The sequence below is a fragment of the Patella vulgata genome, chromosome 2 (genome assembly GCF_932274485.2).
Source record: "Patella vulgata chromosome 2, xgPatVulg1.2, whole genome shotgun sequence".
NCBI lineage: Eukaryota > Metazoa > Mollusca > Gastropoda > Patellidae > Patella > Patella vulgata.
This window is the reverse complement of record NC_065880.2, coordinates 43724867-43743480: the sequence shown is the minus strand read 5'-3', so window position 1 is coordinate 43743480 and position 18614 is coordinate 43724867. Positions and strand designations below refer to the sequence as shown.

The following is an 18614-nucleotide window of genomic DNA, read 5'->3' as shown; positions in this document are numbered from 1 at the left end:
GCTAGCAAGACAATAGCTTCACCTGGAAGTTCCCAGTCCGAAGTATCTGAAGCTGGAGAAAGGTTATTCTGTGTAATGTATGGTCACAAAAATGAGATATCTCTGACTAAAGTCCGGTACCTAAGTTACAAAGCTATGATCGCTGAAAAAATTTCCATTCAAATCAATAGACTTCCTCCAACAGCTGCCGCGGCCGAGCAGCATGCTCACCGCGTTCATGTTCAGGTTAGAATTTGGGATGAACTAGACGATGGCGTCGATCCTGTGAATTGGGGTTGGCAAGTGATAGAGCATAGATACGTTCCCATCGCGACGATTCTTCCATCAGCACCAGACAACGTTCTGAATTTCATCCGGTGTAAATGTAAATCGTTGAAAAACCAATGCTCGTCATGTTCTTGTATTCAGAATGGTTTGAAATGTGTTGAAGCGTGTGGAGGATGCCACGGGGAGGGTTGTCTGAATAGCGAACAAATCAGCATTGATTTAGAAGATGAATTTGGCACGGGGTAGAACAAATCAGAACTGAAGAATATTTTGATGATTTTATTGATGATGATCCGAATGAATATTTTATGATGTCCAGAATGTTCCTCTTGTCTATCTGTTTGCTGTTGTTGCTTTATTCACAACACGTCTCCGCCATTTTGAATTTTGGACATCAAAGTGACGTCATAGTTCCGCCATTTTGTATTCTGGCGTCACGGTGACGTCGTACGTTATTTTTGACGCCATTTCTGGATTCCTTGGTATCACTTTCCTATATGTTGATAATACATTTCTAGGCTGTAAAATTGATATTTTTGAAGTAATAAATGGTTTTCAGTTTCATTATGTTGACCCAGGGGGTCAAAATTTCAATATGGTGTAAAAAATTTTGCTCAACTCCGATCGGCGGGGAAAATTTTTCTGGAACACTAGGGACATAGTTGTTTCAGAAAATGAAGAAATCATTTGGGTAGGAATTTCTTCCCACAAATTTTCTATCCCGACCAGACTAATAGCCCGTGGAGGACACACGCGCTACTGACATCTGTGTCGTACTTTTGGTTTTGACCCCTCTGACTTTGTAAGGTTGATTACAGATTAAACATCCATAAGTGTACAAATGTGTTGTTATTGATGTGTTCCCATTTGAATATTGTTCACAATAAGAAGCAAAATAAATAAGATATGTTTACAGGATCATTTTGTTATACGAAAAACTAAGTGATGCGTTTTCCATGGCGCTCAGTATACATTCGTATTACGTCGATTTCCCAAAGAATAGTCATACGCCCTTTAACAGAAGGGGACATCTAGTGTTAATTGTTAGTTGTCAAATTCAAAACGCTACAGCCACTTTACATGTGCGCCAATATACGCATACGGTTTTTCGTCCCATTTGAACGACTACAGACACACTTTACATATCAGCCCAGAGACTCGGGCTTGAAAAATCACGAATCGGGTTCTTCTGAAACAGGCGAAATATTTTAGGCGAGCAAATGCTAATAACTTGTCCTAAATTTATAAGATTGACCCAGGTTTAGCTATTACTATTTTGAAAAATCTTCGACCTTGGCTTTAATTCAGTCTGATTTGCAATTTACAAGTCATGGCTTATAAAATAAATTTATAGTTTTCCACGACATCGGAAACATTACTATATAATTGATCTTATTTTCATACTTAGTCGGTCTTTTAATATTTTGGCTCGCTAGCCTGGAGGTCGGGTGTTAGATCCCTGCATTGGCCGAGAAAGTTCATCCAGATTTTCCGGCGTTGTTCCCCCTTGTCAGTGATGCAGGACGGGGGCCTGACAAGTAGGCCTACAATGTCTAATCGTTCGGATGGGACGAAAAACCGAGGTTCCATGTACACATTGGCGTGCACGTAAAAGATCTCTTGACAGTTGGAATTCGATATAAGAGTAGGCCGTAGTGCAAAATTTCCCTCATAGCCCACTGTATTGCGTATGTCCGTCTTCATTAGCCCAGTTTGGACCAGAAGGACGTTAAACCCCATTTCATTTCATTTCTGGTGATTTGGCCACACATATTAAATTTTAATATGGAAAGTGTTAAATTATAGTAGCCCAAGGCGGAATTGTGAATATATTTTTCCGTGACTAACGTCTTTTATCCGAAATACTTTCCATAAACTAAACGTTAAAATTATGAATCGTGGATTAATGACTCCGTGTTTTATTTTATTAAGCCCACATCTCCCAGCAAGTTTGTGGAAATTTCTCGATAGACGTTGTAAGGGAGAAAACTCCTGTTTACACGCACTGGAATTTTTCTTTCTGACGTCATAACATGGCAGCGGCCATTGCTTGATTGTAGCAACATATTTTTTCGGACCACTTTGGTAAGTTATGGCAACCTTGAAAGTGCCAAATTTGTGCTAATGAAACTCTTTGGTAAGGATTATAAATAAAGTAATACTTTTCAGTGAACTATCTATAACTGTGTTCACGGGTTTTGTTCGTAATCGTAGTTCCATTTTGCTAATGAACTTCATCATGCCCGATTGACGAGTTTCAGTTTGCAATGGCAATGCTGACTGAAAGAAATAACTGTGTCATCGCGTGCCCGTTTTTGGAAGAAGCACGTGGTAACTTGGTAACCCGATATCAAACATGGTGTATATATCGTAATCTACATTTATTGGATTACTGTGTCATAATTAATCTGCTAATAATTATATGTAATTCCTTTACATTGTTGATCACCCTCCCTTTGAACTAATTTTCCACTGCTTTTACTGTAGACTATAGACATGTATGGGCATATATAGTAGCCCAGAAATCTGAATGAATTATTATAGCAGTAGGAATAGGCCCCTATTACTTCAGGTTACTCTTAGTTATACACAGGTGTAAGTCTTAGGGTATCAAATAACTGTAAATTCTTCAACAGACAGAAGATGTCATTATTAGACGCAGTGAGAAAAATAGGTGGAGTGTTCTGGGTAGGAATAAATTACAGAATAGAATGGTGCACACATGTACTTTTTGTCTACATGTACTATGTATTCAGAAATTTGGCACATGATGATGGTGTTCACACATCACAAGTTTTAGTGTATTAGATTTAGAAAGTGATAGAATATGGGCATGGCATTTGGAGCTTTATTAACTGTGTGAATTTATGTGATAGATAAAATGGTAAAATGTGAATGCAATTATGGGATCAGCAGTTTCAACATTTTTAACAATCACTGGTTGTAGAGAAGTTAGTAAGGTCTTGTTTGTGTGAATTTCTATTCAAATTTTTAGATGCACTATACTACTACTACTACATGGTTTTAATTTCATAGCATACACTGTTAGGGTGCGGGTGCTACACACTGAAAAATATATCAAACAATTGATAATTATATATATAGCCCAATGTTTATACAATGCCCCAACATAATTCCCCCTCATTAATGATCAAAGAATGTCCCTTCGTACTGTATTTTTTTCAAAGAAAGCATTTGAATAACCGTTAAAATAGACTGTTTACATTAATGTTGCACAGCATGATGTTCAGAATTTTTCTGTGTCATTGGTTTTGCGTGCCCTTGTTTGGAAATTACTAAAATTTGTCAAGCTAAACCAGCCTTCTAACCATTCATCGACTGATTAACAGTCTTGGGTTACGAAGATAATTTTCATACAAAACATTCTAGACAGGTACATAATTCAGAAGATAGCAAGTTGGCAAGTTAACAAATGTTTTAAGATGCATGCATGTCTAGTTTTCTATTCTTGCCAACCATGGAGATATAAATTCTACTTAATCGAAAGATGTCGCTTAAAAGCACAAAAAAAAAATACTAACAGTAACAGACATATAAATGTACATGTAAATTTACATACCAGTAAATGTTTAGTTGTTTTAAGTCGGGGCCCCTCCACCCCTACACTTACTTATATTATACAATACACATAAATGATAGAGTGGTCCATGGATGCTTAGGTGTTCATTCAAGTAAATGTGATCATCTCAAGAGCTAAATTATATATAAACAGAGCTATTTTGAAGATAGTGAATAAATTCTACATTTTGAATATCACATTCAGTTAGTTTACCAACTACTTCAATAGCTTTCTATTCTATGGTATTCTCATCATATATAAAACAATGATTTGGTAGTCTGAAATGCATATTTGCGGAAATCGAAATATATTCAATTATTTCAATCATAAAAGTTGTGTTTCATATAATATTCCAATGAATTACAAAGTAGGACTAGCCTGGTTAACTTTTACTATGTATAGTCTTGTACCACCAGTGATAAAACTCCACAATGGCAACAATCAAAAACTTCAGCCAATTATTTAGGAGATTGAAATAATGTAATTATTTATGTTGAGAGGCGTGTAGTATGTATGGTTGTAAAAATATACATGTATGCTTACTATTTAGGTTGTGCCAGTTTTTACAAATTTAAGCTGTAGTAATATCAGATTCAACGGTACCCAAATATCAAAGTTTGTCCGCTCAATAGTCTACATTTATGTAACTACTTCTATTACAGAAAGCAAGTGAAAGTGAGAGCGAGGACTTGACAGTTTGTAAATACAAAAACGATTCTAACGAAAACTGTAAATTAATCGAAAGTACAACAAGTAGCAGTGTTGATCAACAGCAAGTTCACATAAACGAGTTAGAAGAACAAGGTTTGTTAGAAAACCAGTTAGAGAAACCATTAACACTTGAATTACCCATACTTACAATCATAGACCCACCTTATTTGGTAGATAATACTACCATTGAGGAGTCAACAATTTCCATGGCAACAGAAGCTGAAACTCTCATTCCTGTTCAGGAGTTACCAGTGAGTCAAGAAGTAGCTATTTTGGATAACTCTGTTGATATTAAGGTAAATTTACATTTGATTATAATTGATTAAAAATCTAATTTAATTGGAAACACATTGGTCGTAAATTGCATAATTGATGATCAGCAAAGAAAAAAAATTGTAAACAAAAGTTTTCTCTTGTTTTTTGTGTTTAATAATATGTTTTAATTTGCCCACATTGTGGCTAGATACAAAAGAATAAATATATGTGATAACCTTTGGAGATTCCTCAGACAACTTGGCTGTTGTGGGTGTATGTTTCATTGTCTGGTATCCTATCTTTTTGATATGTTTTAATTCCTTAAAGTAGCTAAGTCTCTAACTCAATATCATCCAAAGTCTTACACGTTAAAAATACAAATTATTTGTCAATTCAAATCAACATTGATGTTGTGATCTTACCAGGAAAAGACAGGCTTCACCATTGGTACACGAATCGTGTACCATAGTGCGTTTTAGCGTCATTTGCAACAAGTGACCAGAAAGAACGAGGCTAGACATATTCAACTGGAGACCCTGCTCAATAGACTGGAATAACCAGACGCTAGAAATTGCTGTAGGGTTGAGACACATGCCGTATTTCGCTGGACATAACTGATTTGAAATAAAGAGCCCAAACGGAAACAATTGAATGTAAATCAGTTTATATACAATCAGATTACATTATTATATGCGTTGCTACCCATTTGGGTCAATTTCTAGGTCCAAAATAATATTAGCGATTTAGCTCCTTTAAATGTAATTGTGAGAGAACTTATAGAAGAAGGAAATTTGTTAAGCTAAATCAGTATATATATTTGTTTGTATTACCTGATGACTAAGTTATACTAACTATAAATATAATGAGATAAACAGGTTTTTCATACCTTTGTAGTCTATCATACTTTCAAAGAAAGACACAGGGTTAAGACCAAAGGATTTAAGCTGTTATAAATTACTACAAACTGATATCAACACTCCCTATTGAAATGTTGTAAAACCTGTTTGGGTTTACTGCATCTAGGAACTGCTTAATTATTAGCTTGATATCTTGTGACCAACTGCTTTTGAGGATTCTAAGATAGTGTGTTACAAATTCTTCTCATAAGGTAGAGAGACATGTTTTTGAGGATGTTAAGATAGTGTGTTACAGATTCTTCTCAAAAGGTAGAGAGACATGTTTTTTATGCTTTCATAGAATTAATATGGCTGTATTTTTTTAAATGTATAAAATGTTTTCAATTTTAGGAAACAGAAGCCCCACTTAGTCTTCCAGAAACCACTAATATTGAAGATATTATTAATGATTTGAGTGGTGATTCAGAGGAACAAGATAACAAAATGGCTCCAACAATTGACAATGGTTTAGCTGTAAATGAGAACGATAAATCAGCCCAGAAAACAGATGAAAACCAGAAAGTAAAATCTGGTTCTGTTTTAAAAAGTAAAAGGAAAGAAGATAAAGGTATTGGTAAGCATTTCAATCTAGATGTTCTCATAGAAAAGGGAGAGTGTTTAATGCATGCCAAGGTTTAGTATTAACAACTTTTTTAAGTCTCCTTTAATGCATGGAAATTGCATGGAATATTGTAGACTGTATGTATACAGTCAGTGTGAGCGCTAGCCGATTGCCACTTCACCAGTGGCAATTTTCCATCATCTGTGGCAATGATTATTGTTAAAAAGTTACCACTTTGGCAAAAAGACCTATGTGGTCCTGTTGGTTTATTGTTTCTCCTGCGTGCGCTTGCCTTTTACAAACAAACAACCAAGAAACCCATTAAAAATTGCTAAAATAATGTTATACGAAAGCATATAGACAGGTGCATTAGTAATCATATTTTTCATTATTATTCATGTATTGTCCAATCATGTCTGATGTACCGGTACTGAATTATGCACGATTTACAAAATGGCTAGAGATGTTGCATTCTTCAATACTTTTCGCTTCAGCAACTAATCTATCACTCCTATTTATCCACGTCACAGTACACAATTCTCTTAAATTGTTTTGGTCCTTATTTAGATCCATATAAATATCGTGATGATAAACAGTTTTATATCTTTGACATCGGTATGACTAGAAATTCGCACAAATTCCGAATCTGCTTTGGCTGTCAGCGACTAGACGATTCATAACACACATTCATGTGGGTTCTTCCATGTAAAACAGGTAGCCAAATCCAATACTTTAAATTTAAAATAAAGACATTGAGAAATGTGTTGATTTCAGATTCTAAAATGTTCGTAATTGAATAACGAAACACGACGTTGATTCGCACCTATTACCTCTGACACTCATTCTGTTATTAACAGAATTATTATCACAATTATTATCACATTCCCACTATTAGGCCTACGCTAAAAATATATTTATAAAATTCTCTATTGACAAATTTAATTAATTTTGTTAAATTTTCCAGTACATTATAAATAAACTTTATTTTTCGAAAACGTTATTTTTTTTTAATGTTGAAATACACAATACAAAAAGTTTTGCACCTTTCAATTCAAGCCACAATATTTATTGTCGTGCCGTTAGTAAAATAGGTCACATTAATGTGACAGGATAGGTGTCTAATTCATTTAGATATTGGGGGGGTTGGATGGCTGAATGGTTAGCGTGCGCGCGCTGTATCATAAAGTCTGTCATTGAATCGACTGGCGTGGTTTCGAATCACCGGTTGTACGTGGCAAGGAGTAAGGTCGCCTGTCCAACCTCGTGGGTTTTCTCAGGGTCCTCTGGTTTCCTCCCACTGCTAAAGACCCCTACGCGCTAGCGAATTATGTAAATAAAATTAAAAAAACCATATGTTAGTCCCGAAATGACTTAGTTTGTGTCGAGTGGATGTTAAATCCCATTTCTCTCTCTCTCTCTCTCATTTAGATATTATGTGTACATACTAAATACTTCATAATGCTATACACTAGAGTTAAACAAATGAAAATAAATAAATGAAAATAAACCTAGGCCTAAATATAGGTTGTTATAAAATTGACTGTGAATTAACTCAATCAAAGTATGGTTATTTCATATTTTAATAACTTTATCTTTGTCTTTTACATGTACCTTCACAGTAAAGGGTTATTTTGACTAATTAAGATTATAAGTAAAAAGTACACCAACCTCGGACATGATAGTATTATTATAGCATGGTAGAACATTTTGTGTGGCAGAGAAACAGGGAAACAATTTAATATAGCACTTGTATAAATATCACATACGCCTTCAAATTTCTGCTCGATGTTTTGTATACGTTATTAGCACTTGCTGCTAGCTTGAAAATTCTACATCCATAAACATGCATTATGCAAGAGGTAAATCTGAAATGTTATGTAAACTATTAATTAGTATTTCTATAGATTGGAGGCCAGTCTAGGAATATTGTAATGATTTCAATACACTGAGACTATAACATGGTTCACCATATAAAGTGGGGTTTGTGGCCTGTTATGCCCTTGCTCATAAAATATTGGGAACTCCAGGGGTCGACTGATTGACCCTGAAACCAAAGTGTAATATAGTGACATGTCTAATGGTGGACATACCATAAAACAGTTTAAATGTAAATGTTTATTGAATTAAAGATGCATGTTTTAAATAAATAATTAAGCTTTAAATATTTGAATTGAATACTGACATAATATTTTCTTTCCAGATCATATTCTACGTGCCTTAAGTAGCTTGGATACTACAGAAGAAAAACTTGCAGCTCTGTGTAAAAAATATGCTGATATACATGAAGAACATCGGGTATTACAGGTCTCTTTTAAACAAGCACAGAGACGTATGGCTGTGGTATGTATATTTATTATGATTAAATGAACCTGAGCAATTTAATAATTATTACATATAAACACAGAAATGACAATTCTGTGCTAGACAAATGACATACTCTAGAGAGATTGTGCCTGACAGCCTGGATTTGTGCCTGACAGCCTGGATTTGTGCCTGACAATATCTGTGATGGGTACCTTATTGAAAATTACCGAAAAACAACGAAGATTGTATAAAATGCTATAGAAATGTCTATTAAGCTTTCACATGTATTTTTTCATTGTATTGTCAGATAAGTCGAGAAAAAGATCAAATTCAATCTGAACATACTAAGGCAGTTATGGGTAAAAGTAAACTAGAGAGTCTGTGTCGAGAATTACAGAAACACAATAAAATTATCAAGGTTAGTATTTAGAAAAGAAGCCAAAGTTTATACATAATATGCAAAAAATGAAGTAAACCAACTATTTTTAAGTTAATGAATAATATACACTTTCAAATTTCCCTCAGAGGACACTATATGGCGTATGCCTGTCTTTATTAGCCCAGTTCGAGCAGGACAGTAGGACATTAAACCCCATTTCATTTCATTTCATTATGGTAAGCCAAATTTGCTGAATAGAAATGGGAACAAGTTATGGGATGTTGGATTTAGTCAAAAGTTAATTGGAATTTGAAATATATTGTAGCTTGTTAATATTATATTGTAAACAGGAATTCATACAAGTTCCATGATAAATGCTGTTTTATTACAGGAAGAAAGTATACAGCGTGCTAAAGAAGAAGACGAAAAAAGAAAAGAAATTTCTGCTAAATTTCAGGTATTGTTCTGGATAATTATTTTGATAAATTGTCCTTAAATGCATTATCGCACATCTTATCTAGTCTCGGACACCTAGAGCGTTCGAGTCTTCAACGTAGGGAGAGCCTGGGTCAGTCGTCCACATTTAACAAAATTTTACTTGATAATCAGCCACATAAAAAAACAAACTCCCAGTTAAGCATGGGCAATTGAACTTTTTAGCTAAGGTCAAGAAAGAGTAGCGTCCTTACCCGAAATAAATCCTATAATTCATGCATTATTATAAACAAACATGACATAGGATTAATAAAAACCATAGATCCGATCCTCGAGAGAAATTTTGGAGTGTTGGATATTGATTAGGCAATGCAAATCGATTTGTCTGAAATGGCAATTCTTAAGTTAATTTCAGGGGTGTCGTCATCTTGTTCTAGGGCTATCCCTTATTACACTCTGACTGATAAAGTAGATTTTATATAAGCACTATTCATCTTGTTGTTCTTGGGGACTTTTTTATATGATATTAATGTATGTCACTGCCATTTCAAACATGATCAACATAAAACTTGATGTGCTTGTTCCTTGGACAGTTATACAATGAATACTCTAGTCTTGATCCAACTAACCCAAATTTGGGGCCACGGTGGCTAAGTGAGTAAGACATTAGCTCGCTAACCTGGAGATCCTGTGTTCGATCCCTGTATTGGCCTCAAAGGTTCATCTGGATTTTCCTGCGTGGTTCCCCCTTGTGCAAGACAGAGAGCCTGACAAGGGACAATGTATAGTCGTTTGGATGGTACGAAAAACTGAGGTCCAGTGTATACATTAGTGATCCTTTTCAGTTGGAATTTGATGTAAGAGTAGGGCCATAGTGTCACTGTCTGGACAAAATTTCCCTCATAGGATACTGTATGGCGTATACCAGTCTTCATTAGCCCAGTCGGAGCAGAATAATAGGACGTTAATTCCCATTTCATTTCATTTCTAACCCAAATTGTCAATGGTCTATGTATTTTATAGAGATTCAGTACATTTTATGGTGGGTTGAGAGGAAGAAATGACCCTCACCGCGCATTGGTAGTGTGCACGGAATGGTATTTTATTATAATTTGTTCTTTATATTTCAGACAACCATTGGAGAAATTCAGCAACAAATGCAAGATAACCATGACAGAAATTCTAAACTTCGTGAAGAAAATGCAGATTTAGCAGGAAAACTGAAAGGTTTTATTGAAAAATATGAAATCCGGGAAGAGGTAAGATAAATAATTTACAGTAGAATCTGTCACTTCTGACATACAGGATCGTTGAATATGCCGTATTATACATCATGACGGAATACTCAATACTGGATCAATGTCCTTTCTATGACTGATTTCGGAAAATATCGACACAAGTCCATAATGTGAACTTTATTAATTAATAATATTACCAGCAGATAAGTTCCCATTAGATAGTTTTATTTTTAACTACAGTTTTAGAAATGGCGGGAGAATGTCACATGAGTGCCACTGATGACAGACAGGTCAGGAAGCTTTCGCATTATCGCACGAACCATTCTGACACCTATTATATAGACATACAGGTGCCGATCTTATTAGTGAATTCTATCGTAATTAACACTTAAAATATGAAAATCTCAACTTTATTAATTGATGATACAGCAAATAATTAACTTCATAATAGATGGTGTGTATTTTTGATTGCATAGGAAGTGTGACCCTACAATTACTTCAAAAACACTGTGTTCATGTTTGATCCCCAAGGTAAATAGTACGATGCACTTCCCGACTAACAATGACATATATCTACCGTGGACTCTGTCAGTTCCAACATCGTATGGGATCAATACAATATGCTGGATTAGACAGCGTTTCGGAATACTCAATTGGACCAGAAGTATTATTGTACCTTCGAATACCAGAAGTTTTATTTTAATGCATCCTCGAATACCCAGAACTTAAAATATGATAACGCTTTCTGTAAATTTCATTACATTATATCAAACAATTGCATAACAAGAAACAATAACATAACAATTTACTTTGAATATATATAATCATCTAAAGTTGACTAAATAGCACTTGTCATCCAAGCCGACAAGTTCACTGACAGGTTGTGTTTGTCCACGCCCTTAAACATCTCTGTTTGAATTCATCTTTTCGCTTTAAAAATGTTGGATACTGTAGTATGGCCAATTGAATACTTAACGGCGAATTTCTTCTGTGTAGGTTGTGGAACTTTCTCAAAATCTGCTATATTTTGCTGCTTGACATTATACAATGTCAAATCCGTATGTGCACGCTTTGCAGGATGATGACACATTATGAACACATTGTAATTGATTGGTGATTGCTTGTCGGTTACCACCCACTGATTGAAGGCCGGATTATCCAATGTTAATTGTACCCAAATCTTGTGACTGGACCGCTGATTGATGTCGGATTACTCAAAACTTTTTTGGTTGAAGTAATAAGGAAATAAATCGGGACATGAAAATGATGACAGATTTCACAGAATGCTGTAGTATTCAGATGTCGGAAGTGACAGAGTCCACTGTACGTCGATTATTATGACATTCGAGGTTACCCAGTGTACTCATTCCGTTCTACTCCACTATACCCTGGGTTAATCCATAGGGTTTCCACGATTTCAAATTATCTGCCCTGGCCTAGAATGTAGCTGCAGTCTACGAACCAATCAGAAAACAGTTTACAAACCAATCGTTTCGCCTTCGTTTTTATAAGGGTAGATAACCATATTCATGTCCATTTACTGAATGATTTATGTAAATAATGTATATATTTATAATTTATTTATATTTAATTGTATTATCAAAATTTGTAGTATGTCTTGTTGATTTCAAATATGTATAACATCTATATGTTTGACTCTTGTTATTATTATTACTATTCGTTCTTTGTCTGAAATATGTCATTCTGTTATATTTATTATTATTGAACTTATACTTGGCAATTTGATTCACAATAACTTGTCTACGATATCTCGTGGACATAAAATTCTCGGAACGAACGAGCGATTCTAAATAAAACAAATGACCCGACATTGTTATATGATTGTTATATGAACGGCTGGTCTTCATTAACATAATATATAATTGGTTGTTAATAATTACGCATATAGAATAGGCCAACTCCTAACATTGTCCGATGACAGTTACTTACCTTTGCCAACTTCCTTTTCAAATAACAATTTATGGGATTGGTCGATAAAAATAGCACAATCATCAAGGGCGGATAACTTGAAAACGTGTCTCCCCCATAGATTAACCCAGGGTATAGTGGAGTAGAACGGAATGAGTACACTGGGTAACCGAGGATGATCCAATATCTGATATCGGTAAAACTGATAGGTGCAATATCAGATCATCATTAATTGCATTAAGAACGAAAAAAATCGGAACTTGAAAATGATGACAGATTTCACAAAATGCTGTAGTATTCGGAAGCTGAATGCGATAGTTTCTACTGTAATTATAATTGGCCGTTTAACTGTCTACATGAGCCAGTAGTACTGTTTGTGGTACTGTAATCAATTAACAACCAGTTAGTTCTGTAGAATCTCAGGGCATATTACAACTTAGTTAAGTCATGCAGTACCAGAAAATAATATTGTCTTTGGATGGAATAAAAGGCTATGGTTTCTTGAGTGTTTGTGGTACTTGTAATCAACAACTTCTAGGACATAGCTAGCATGTAAATTTCATTTACGACTCCAAACTTGAGAGTGGCCTTGGTTATCACCTTTAACCCTATAAATTTTGTATGTTTTCATGTTCAGCTTGGAGCTCATAAAAATTTATCTTAAATAAAAGTATATACAAATTGTTTGGTCAATAATTTCAGCAATTAGAGAAGTTAATGAAACATAGAGAGGTAGAACAACAATTGGCTGATGCTAAACTACAACAAGCTAATCTTATACTAAAACAAGAACAGGAACGAGGATCAAAAGAAAAGGAACTTGTAAGTTTTATTATCTGTAAAAGAAGAAATTAATGAGTTAAATGTGACTCTTATCATCAACCCCATTAATTTCAATATGCACTTAAGTTCTGTTACATCTTTAATCTGCAGATTCATAAAACTTGATACCAGCCAAAACGTTATGAAAGTCAACGTTGATTAACACTGTTAATCAGCGTCATTGATATAATAATGTTTAAATATCTAGTAAACTTACAAGAAGCCATGGATTTGTATTTTTACAAACCATAGCATGTGGTAGCTTGAATTCATTTTGTGCGCATTCATTTTCATAATGCAATGCATTTTTCAGCCATATACCCATACATGCAGACGCTATTTATTAAAAAAAGAAAGGGTTAGATGTCATCTTCATCTAAAGCGTCAATTGTTTAACAGTAGTAGTCCTCCCTGGCCAGTAAATCCTTGTTTCGACTATTTTTACTTTCCTTTTATTCAGTCTCTTATGTTGAAATCATTTGTCTATGAAACTATGTTAAGCAGAACAAGTCCTTGTGGTAAAACAACAAAATATCAGTAGGGCACATTGTTAAATATGCATAATTATATTAACCCACCACAATAGTATTAAATTGTTTGCTTTACAGTTACTTACTCAAACCGAAGAATCTGTGAAAAAAGCCAGCATTTTAGAAGCTCAGGTATGGTTAGCAATTGTAATATAAAACCATGCAAAAATAACTAATCTGGTTCTCAGACAATTCTTCCTAAAAATCTGATGCAAGAAGGTGGTTTTGGTTTTTATGTGGACTTGTGTTGTTGTCACCCCTGTCCGTCCGTCCGTCCACAATTTGTTTGTGGACACACTACAAGTCACAATTTTTATCCGATTTTGACGAGACTTGAAATATAGGTCTATCTCCCCAAGATCTCGGTTCCTTTCGATATTGGCATTAGCGGACCATAATTTCATGGATTTCATGGATTATGACCCCTGATTGTACAAAAAATCACATTTTTAGCTTGTGGCCACTCTAGAGGTAAGAATTTTGATCCGATTTTGATGAAACTGAAATGCATGTTTATAACCTAAAGCTCTTGGTTCCTTTCGATATTCGCGCACATCGGGTCGTAACTTCCTGAATTATGGCCCCTGATTGTACGAAAAATCGCGTTTTGATCTTGTGGTTCCTATAGAGGTGACAATTTTTATCTGATTTAAAAAAAAAATGTGTGAATATATCACAGTTATACACTAATGATGGTTGAGTTAGAATTTAGTGAAAATCCGACAAAAACTAACAGACAGAATGGCCGCCCATTGTACGGACATAATGGCCGCTCTTTGTGCGGACAAAATGGACGCCCCTTGTACGCAAATAATCTAAAAATATGGTATATCAAGGTTGTGGACCCTCTAGAGGCCACAGTTTTTATCCGCTTTGGGTGAAATATATGATTTTATCACACATATCCAACCGTAACTTCCTGGATTATGACCCCTGATTGGTCGAAAAATCGCATTTTTAGCTTGTGGATTCACTAGAGGTCACAATTTTTTTTTCAGATTTTAAAAAACGTTTAGATATACTATTCCACCATAATGAAGGTTGAATTGGAATTTATGGAAAATCGAAATGAAACTGCTCGGCAAAATGGCCTCTCTTTGTCCCTTTTGATATTTGCGCATTGCAGACCATAACTTTCTGGATTATGGCCACTGATTGTACAAAAAATCGTTTTTGTTTTTAGCTTGTACTCTATCCATCTCTTGCAAAATGTAGGCGTATCCTGCCTGGCAGCCGCTGTTTGTTTTTTTATTTTGACAAAGGATCTCTAATAAGCTCAATAAAGGCACTAATTTATCTCACGATATTTTTGAATGTATGATTGTGTACATGTATTTTCATTTATGATTGTCAATAACATTTATCTAGACTGCGTTTGATAATTTTTGGACTTACAAGAATGTAAGAATGTACCTGTAGTATTATTTGACCCTGTAACTGGATCAACATCAAATACAAAGTCTGTTATATTTTTTTAAATAGCTAACCATGTACAAAGACAGATATGAAGAGTTTCAAACAACAATAAATAAAAGTAATGAAATGTTCCAGAAATTTAAATCAGAAATGGATAAGGTAAATGAGATTGTGATAATTAGTAATTACCTGTATGTATATTAGTGTAACTGACTTTGATTTTGGTGTGCATCGGACCATAACTTCCTAGGTTATGGCCTCTGCCTTTTTCTCAAAATGTATAACACAGTTTGTGGACGTTATAGAGGGCACGATTTTTTTTTTCTGATTTACATAAAACTTAAAATATATTTTAAGAATCAAAGGATCCTAGATTAGTTCAGTGCATATCGGACAGTAACTTCCCGGTTTTTGACCTCTGCATTGCGTGAACCAGTGTTCTGGACATGTCCTATGCCATTTTCCAAACGTCTGAAAACATTCAACCAGGAATATGCTCAATCGGACATCAAGATATGGTGAATAATATTCAAAATTCTAAAATTAATATAGTGTACTGTGTTTATATCTACCACTCAATCCAATTATCGTTGATAATAGGCTAGATTGGTTAGTTAATTAAGTGATCAATGTATTTATCGTGTTATACCGTCTATACACCTACCTTGTTTTACTACTTAATCTGCCTTGATTGGCTGACTTAATCCATTATCGGACAATTCATCAATCCAATCCTGAACCAAAGAGATTGGTTCTCCTTTGTCGAACTATGTATAAATCCAATAAGAGTAAGAGTGATTATAAACTTAATCTACGTGATTAGTGGTTTCTCCATTGTCAGACAATTCAATCTCTGTGATGTCAGACTATAACCTTCTGGATTATGGCCCCTGATAGTACAAAAAAAAATCGCTTTCGTTTTTAGTTTGTTCTCTTTTGCAAAATGTGGGCCTATCTTGCTTGGCAGCCGCTGGTTTGTAATGTGATGGAGGCTAGATTTTTTTAACAATTTTGTAAAGCATTGGGAACATGCCAGGATACCCCATTGATTTTCACTGTGTTCTGTCTATCACCTGGAAATGTGGACTTATCTTGCATGGCAACCGCGTGTATCATTTATCCATTCCTAATGGAAGTGAAGAAATATTATGTATAAATGTTATTATTTTTGTGTGTAGATGGGTAAACGTATAAAGAAACTAGAGAAAGAAGGAGCCTCGTGGAAAGCTAAGTGGCAGGGATGTAATAAAGCACTGTTAGATATGGTGGATGAAGTAAGATATCTTAATCATTTGAAATATTCTCTTGTTTGTGTATGGAAACACTCGTTATTGAATTTGAATTTTTTGCAAGAACAACTGCCTGTGCCATTGACTTGTCTACGGCATATTTGTTTGGATAGGACTAAAAAATATGAGGCACCGTCAATGACATGAATGTTAAAAGAAAAAACAAAAAAAAACAATTAAACTAAAACTAGTGAGAGCTTGATGTATATGTTGATAAACTTGATTGTGAGCTTTTAAGAAATAAAAACCAAGGAAAAAGACGTGGGCAGTAGATAATCCGAGAATTTATGATAAATGGACAACGATTAAAGACTACATCGTCTTGTATATGCAATGAATTCTCCAGCTTCCCATCAACCAGGTCATGTGATACAAACATGACCTCTTTTAATAGATTTTTATAGCAGGGGTATTGCCTCGCAAAAACAATATTTTGAGGATTTGAAGCAAAATTTTGAAAATTTAACCGCGGTGTTTTTGCAATTTTAGCCTGTGAATTAAGCAACTTAACACTTTCAAATCGGTTTGCAACCAAAATCCAACTCTATGCCGACCTGATTCTAACCATTCAATCAGACTGTTGCAACTACATTCACAAATAATAATCAATGCCCCCAAAATGCTGCACAAAGTGCTTTAATCCATATTTGTTCAGTACAAATTCTAGTATTCAATTAAAAGAAAAGTAAAATTAGTGTGTTATTAAATTTCGGACACTTTATTTTGCCAACTAGATAAAATAGTAAGTCTTGTTTTCACTTTACCTGTCTGCCAGAAGTCAGATTGCCTGAAATTTAGAGGGCTAGCTGTGCCTCCTCATCCCCGTTCGTATGCCTATGCATGGAAAACAGAAACTATAATCTTTTTATTTCGTTCTAGAAACAAAAGAATGACCAAGAAAGAACAAAATTACAAACAAAAAATAATAAGTTAGAATCTCTGTGTCGAGCTTTACAAAATGAACTCCATGGGAAGAAAGGAGGTGAAGTTAAAGAAATTGGTAAGTATTTGGTTTATAATCCAGGGATAGAAAATGTTTGAAAATTGTCACTTGAATTAAGCATATGAATGTTCACCTTCTTTATAGCTATTCTATTTGCCCTCAGTGTTTTAGCCTCTTGATAAATAAAATATGACTTTGACCATTGGTATTATTTTATTTTTCAGTAGAAAATTCTACACCGTTGAATACCCAAGAGGAATCTTCGAGTCCTAGTGTCGATTCTACAGAAACCACACCAGTTATTCAAAAACTTGTGAATGGAACAAATGCAGATGAAACACCTTCCAGTTCTGATACCACAAACACAGAAGAATCTTCAAATTCACACATCCATGCAGATTCAGGGGAAGGGGAGGTAACTTCAACAACGGGAGGCATTTCACAACCAGAAGAAAAACCTGCTGATGATGGTCTAGATTCGGCAGTAAATGCTATGAATGAAGTCGACTAACCCTTATATTTCACTTTATTTTTCAATAATTCTTTTCTTAGTTTTCAGTTTATTTTAAAACTACATGATGATTAGTCATTGCTGTATTTTCCATTCTTGTCTTAATTTAATTTAATAATTCATAATGAAATGTTAAGTTAATAATAATTATCTAGCTTTTGTCAGAACAATTATTTATGATTAAAGTGCCATGCTATGTATATTGAGTGAAAGCTTGTTTAAAGCTTATAAAAAGTTATTACTGCCTGCATAATTTTGAAAGAAGATAGTGCTTCTTTAGTGTATGTCATATTTACAAGTCATCTGTATGGTCTATGTTTTAAGTTACCGGTATGTATAAGATTCTTTTCTTGTAGTTTATTTTGATTGTTGTATCATATCAATAACATGGTGAGAATGTTGTATCTTGTAGAGGAGAGATAGGCACACCCATCATCTCCAACTTGTAGATATTCCCTTAACCAGCCCCTTCATTCCTCAGTGTGGTGACGCAAGGAGTGTGATATTGTCTTTTTTGCATAGAGAAAAATAAAGTTTTGAACAATAA

General features: G+C 34.6%; 1 protein-coding gene across 2 annotated transcripts; it reads left to right on the top strand.

Moving 5' to 3' along the window:
- The first annotated feature begins 2256 nt into the window (after window positions 1-2256).
- On the top strand, window positions 2257-18614 carry LOC126810490 (beta-taxilin). Of its 2 annotated transcripts, none has more exons than XM_050535582.1 (13): window positions 2257-2352; window positions 4510-4854; window positions 6061-6277; window positions 8472-8611; window positions 8883-8993; window positions 9346-9411; window positions 10520-10648; window positions 13259-13378; window positions 13987-14040; window positions 15391-15483; window positions 16503-16598; window positions 17493-17613; window positions 17781-18614. In XM_050535582.1, exons 2-13 carry the CDS (start codon window positions 4765-4767, stop codon window positions 18065-18067), a joined length of 1524 nt encoding a protein of 507 aa, XP_050391539.1. In that variant the 5' UTR covers window positions 2257-2352; window positions 4510-4764; the 3' UTR covers window positions 18068-18614. The 2 variants fall into 2 exon arrangements, with proteins under 2 accessions (XP_050391539.1, XP_050391538.1); XM_050535581.1 differs by having other exon boundaries at window positions 6061-6283.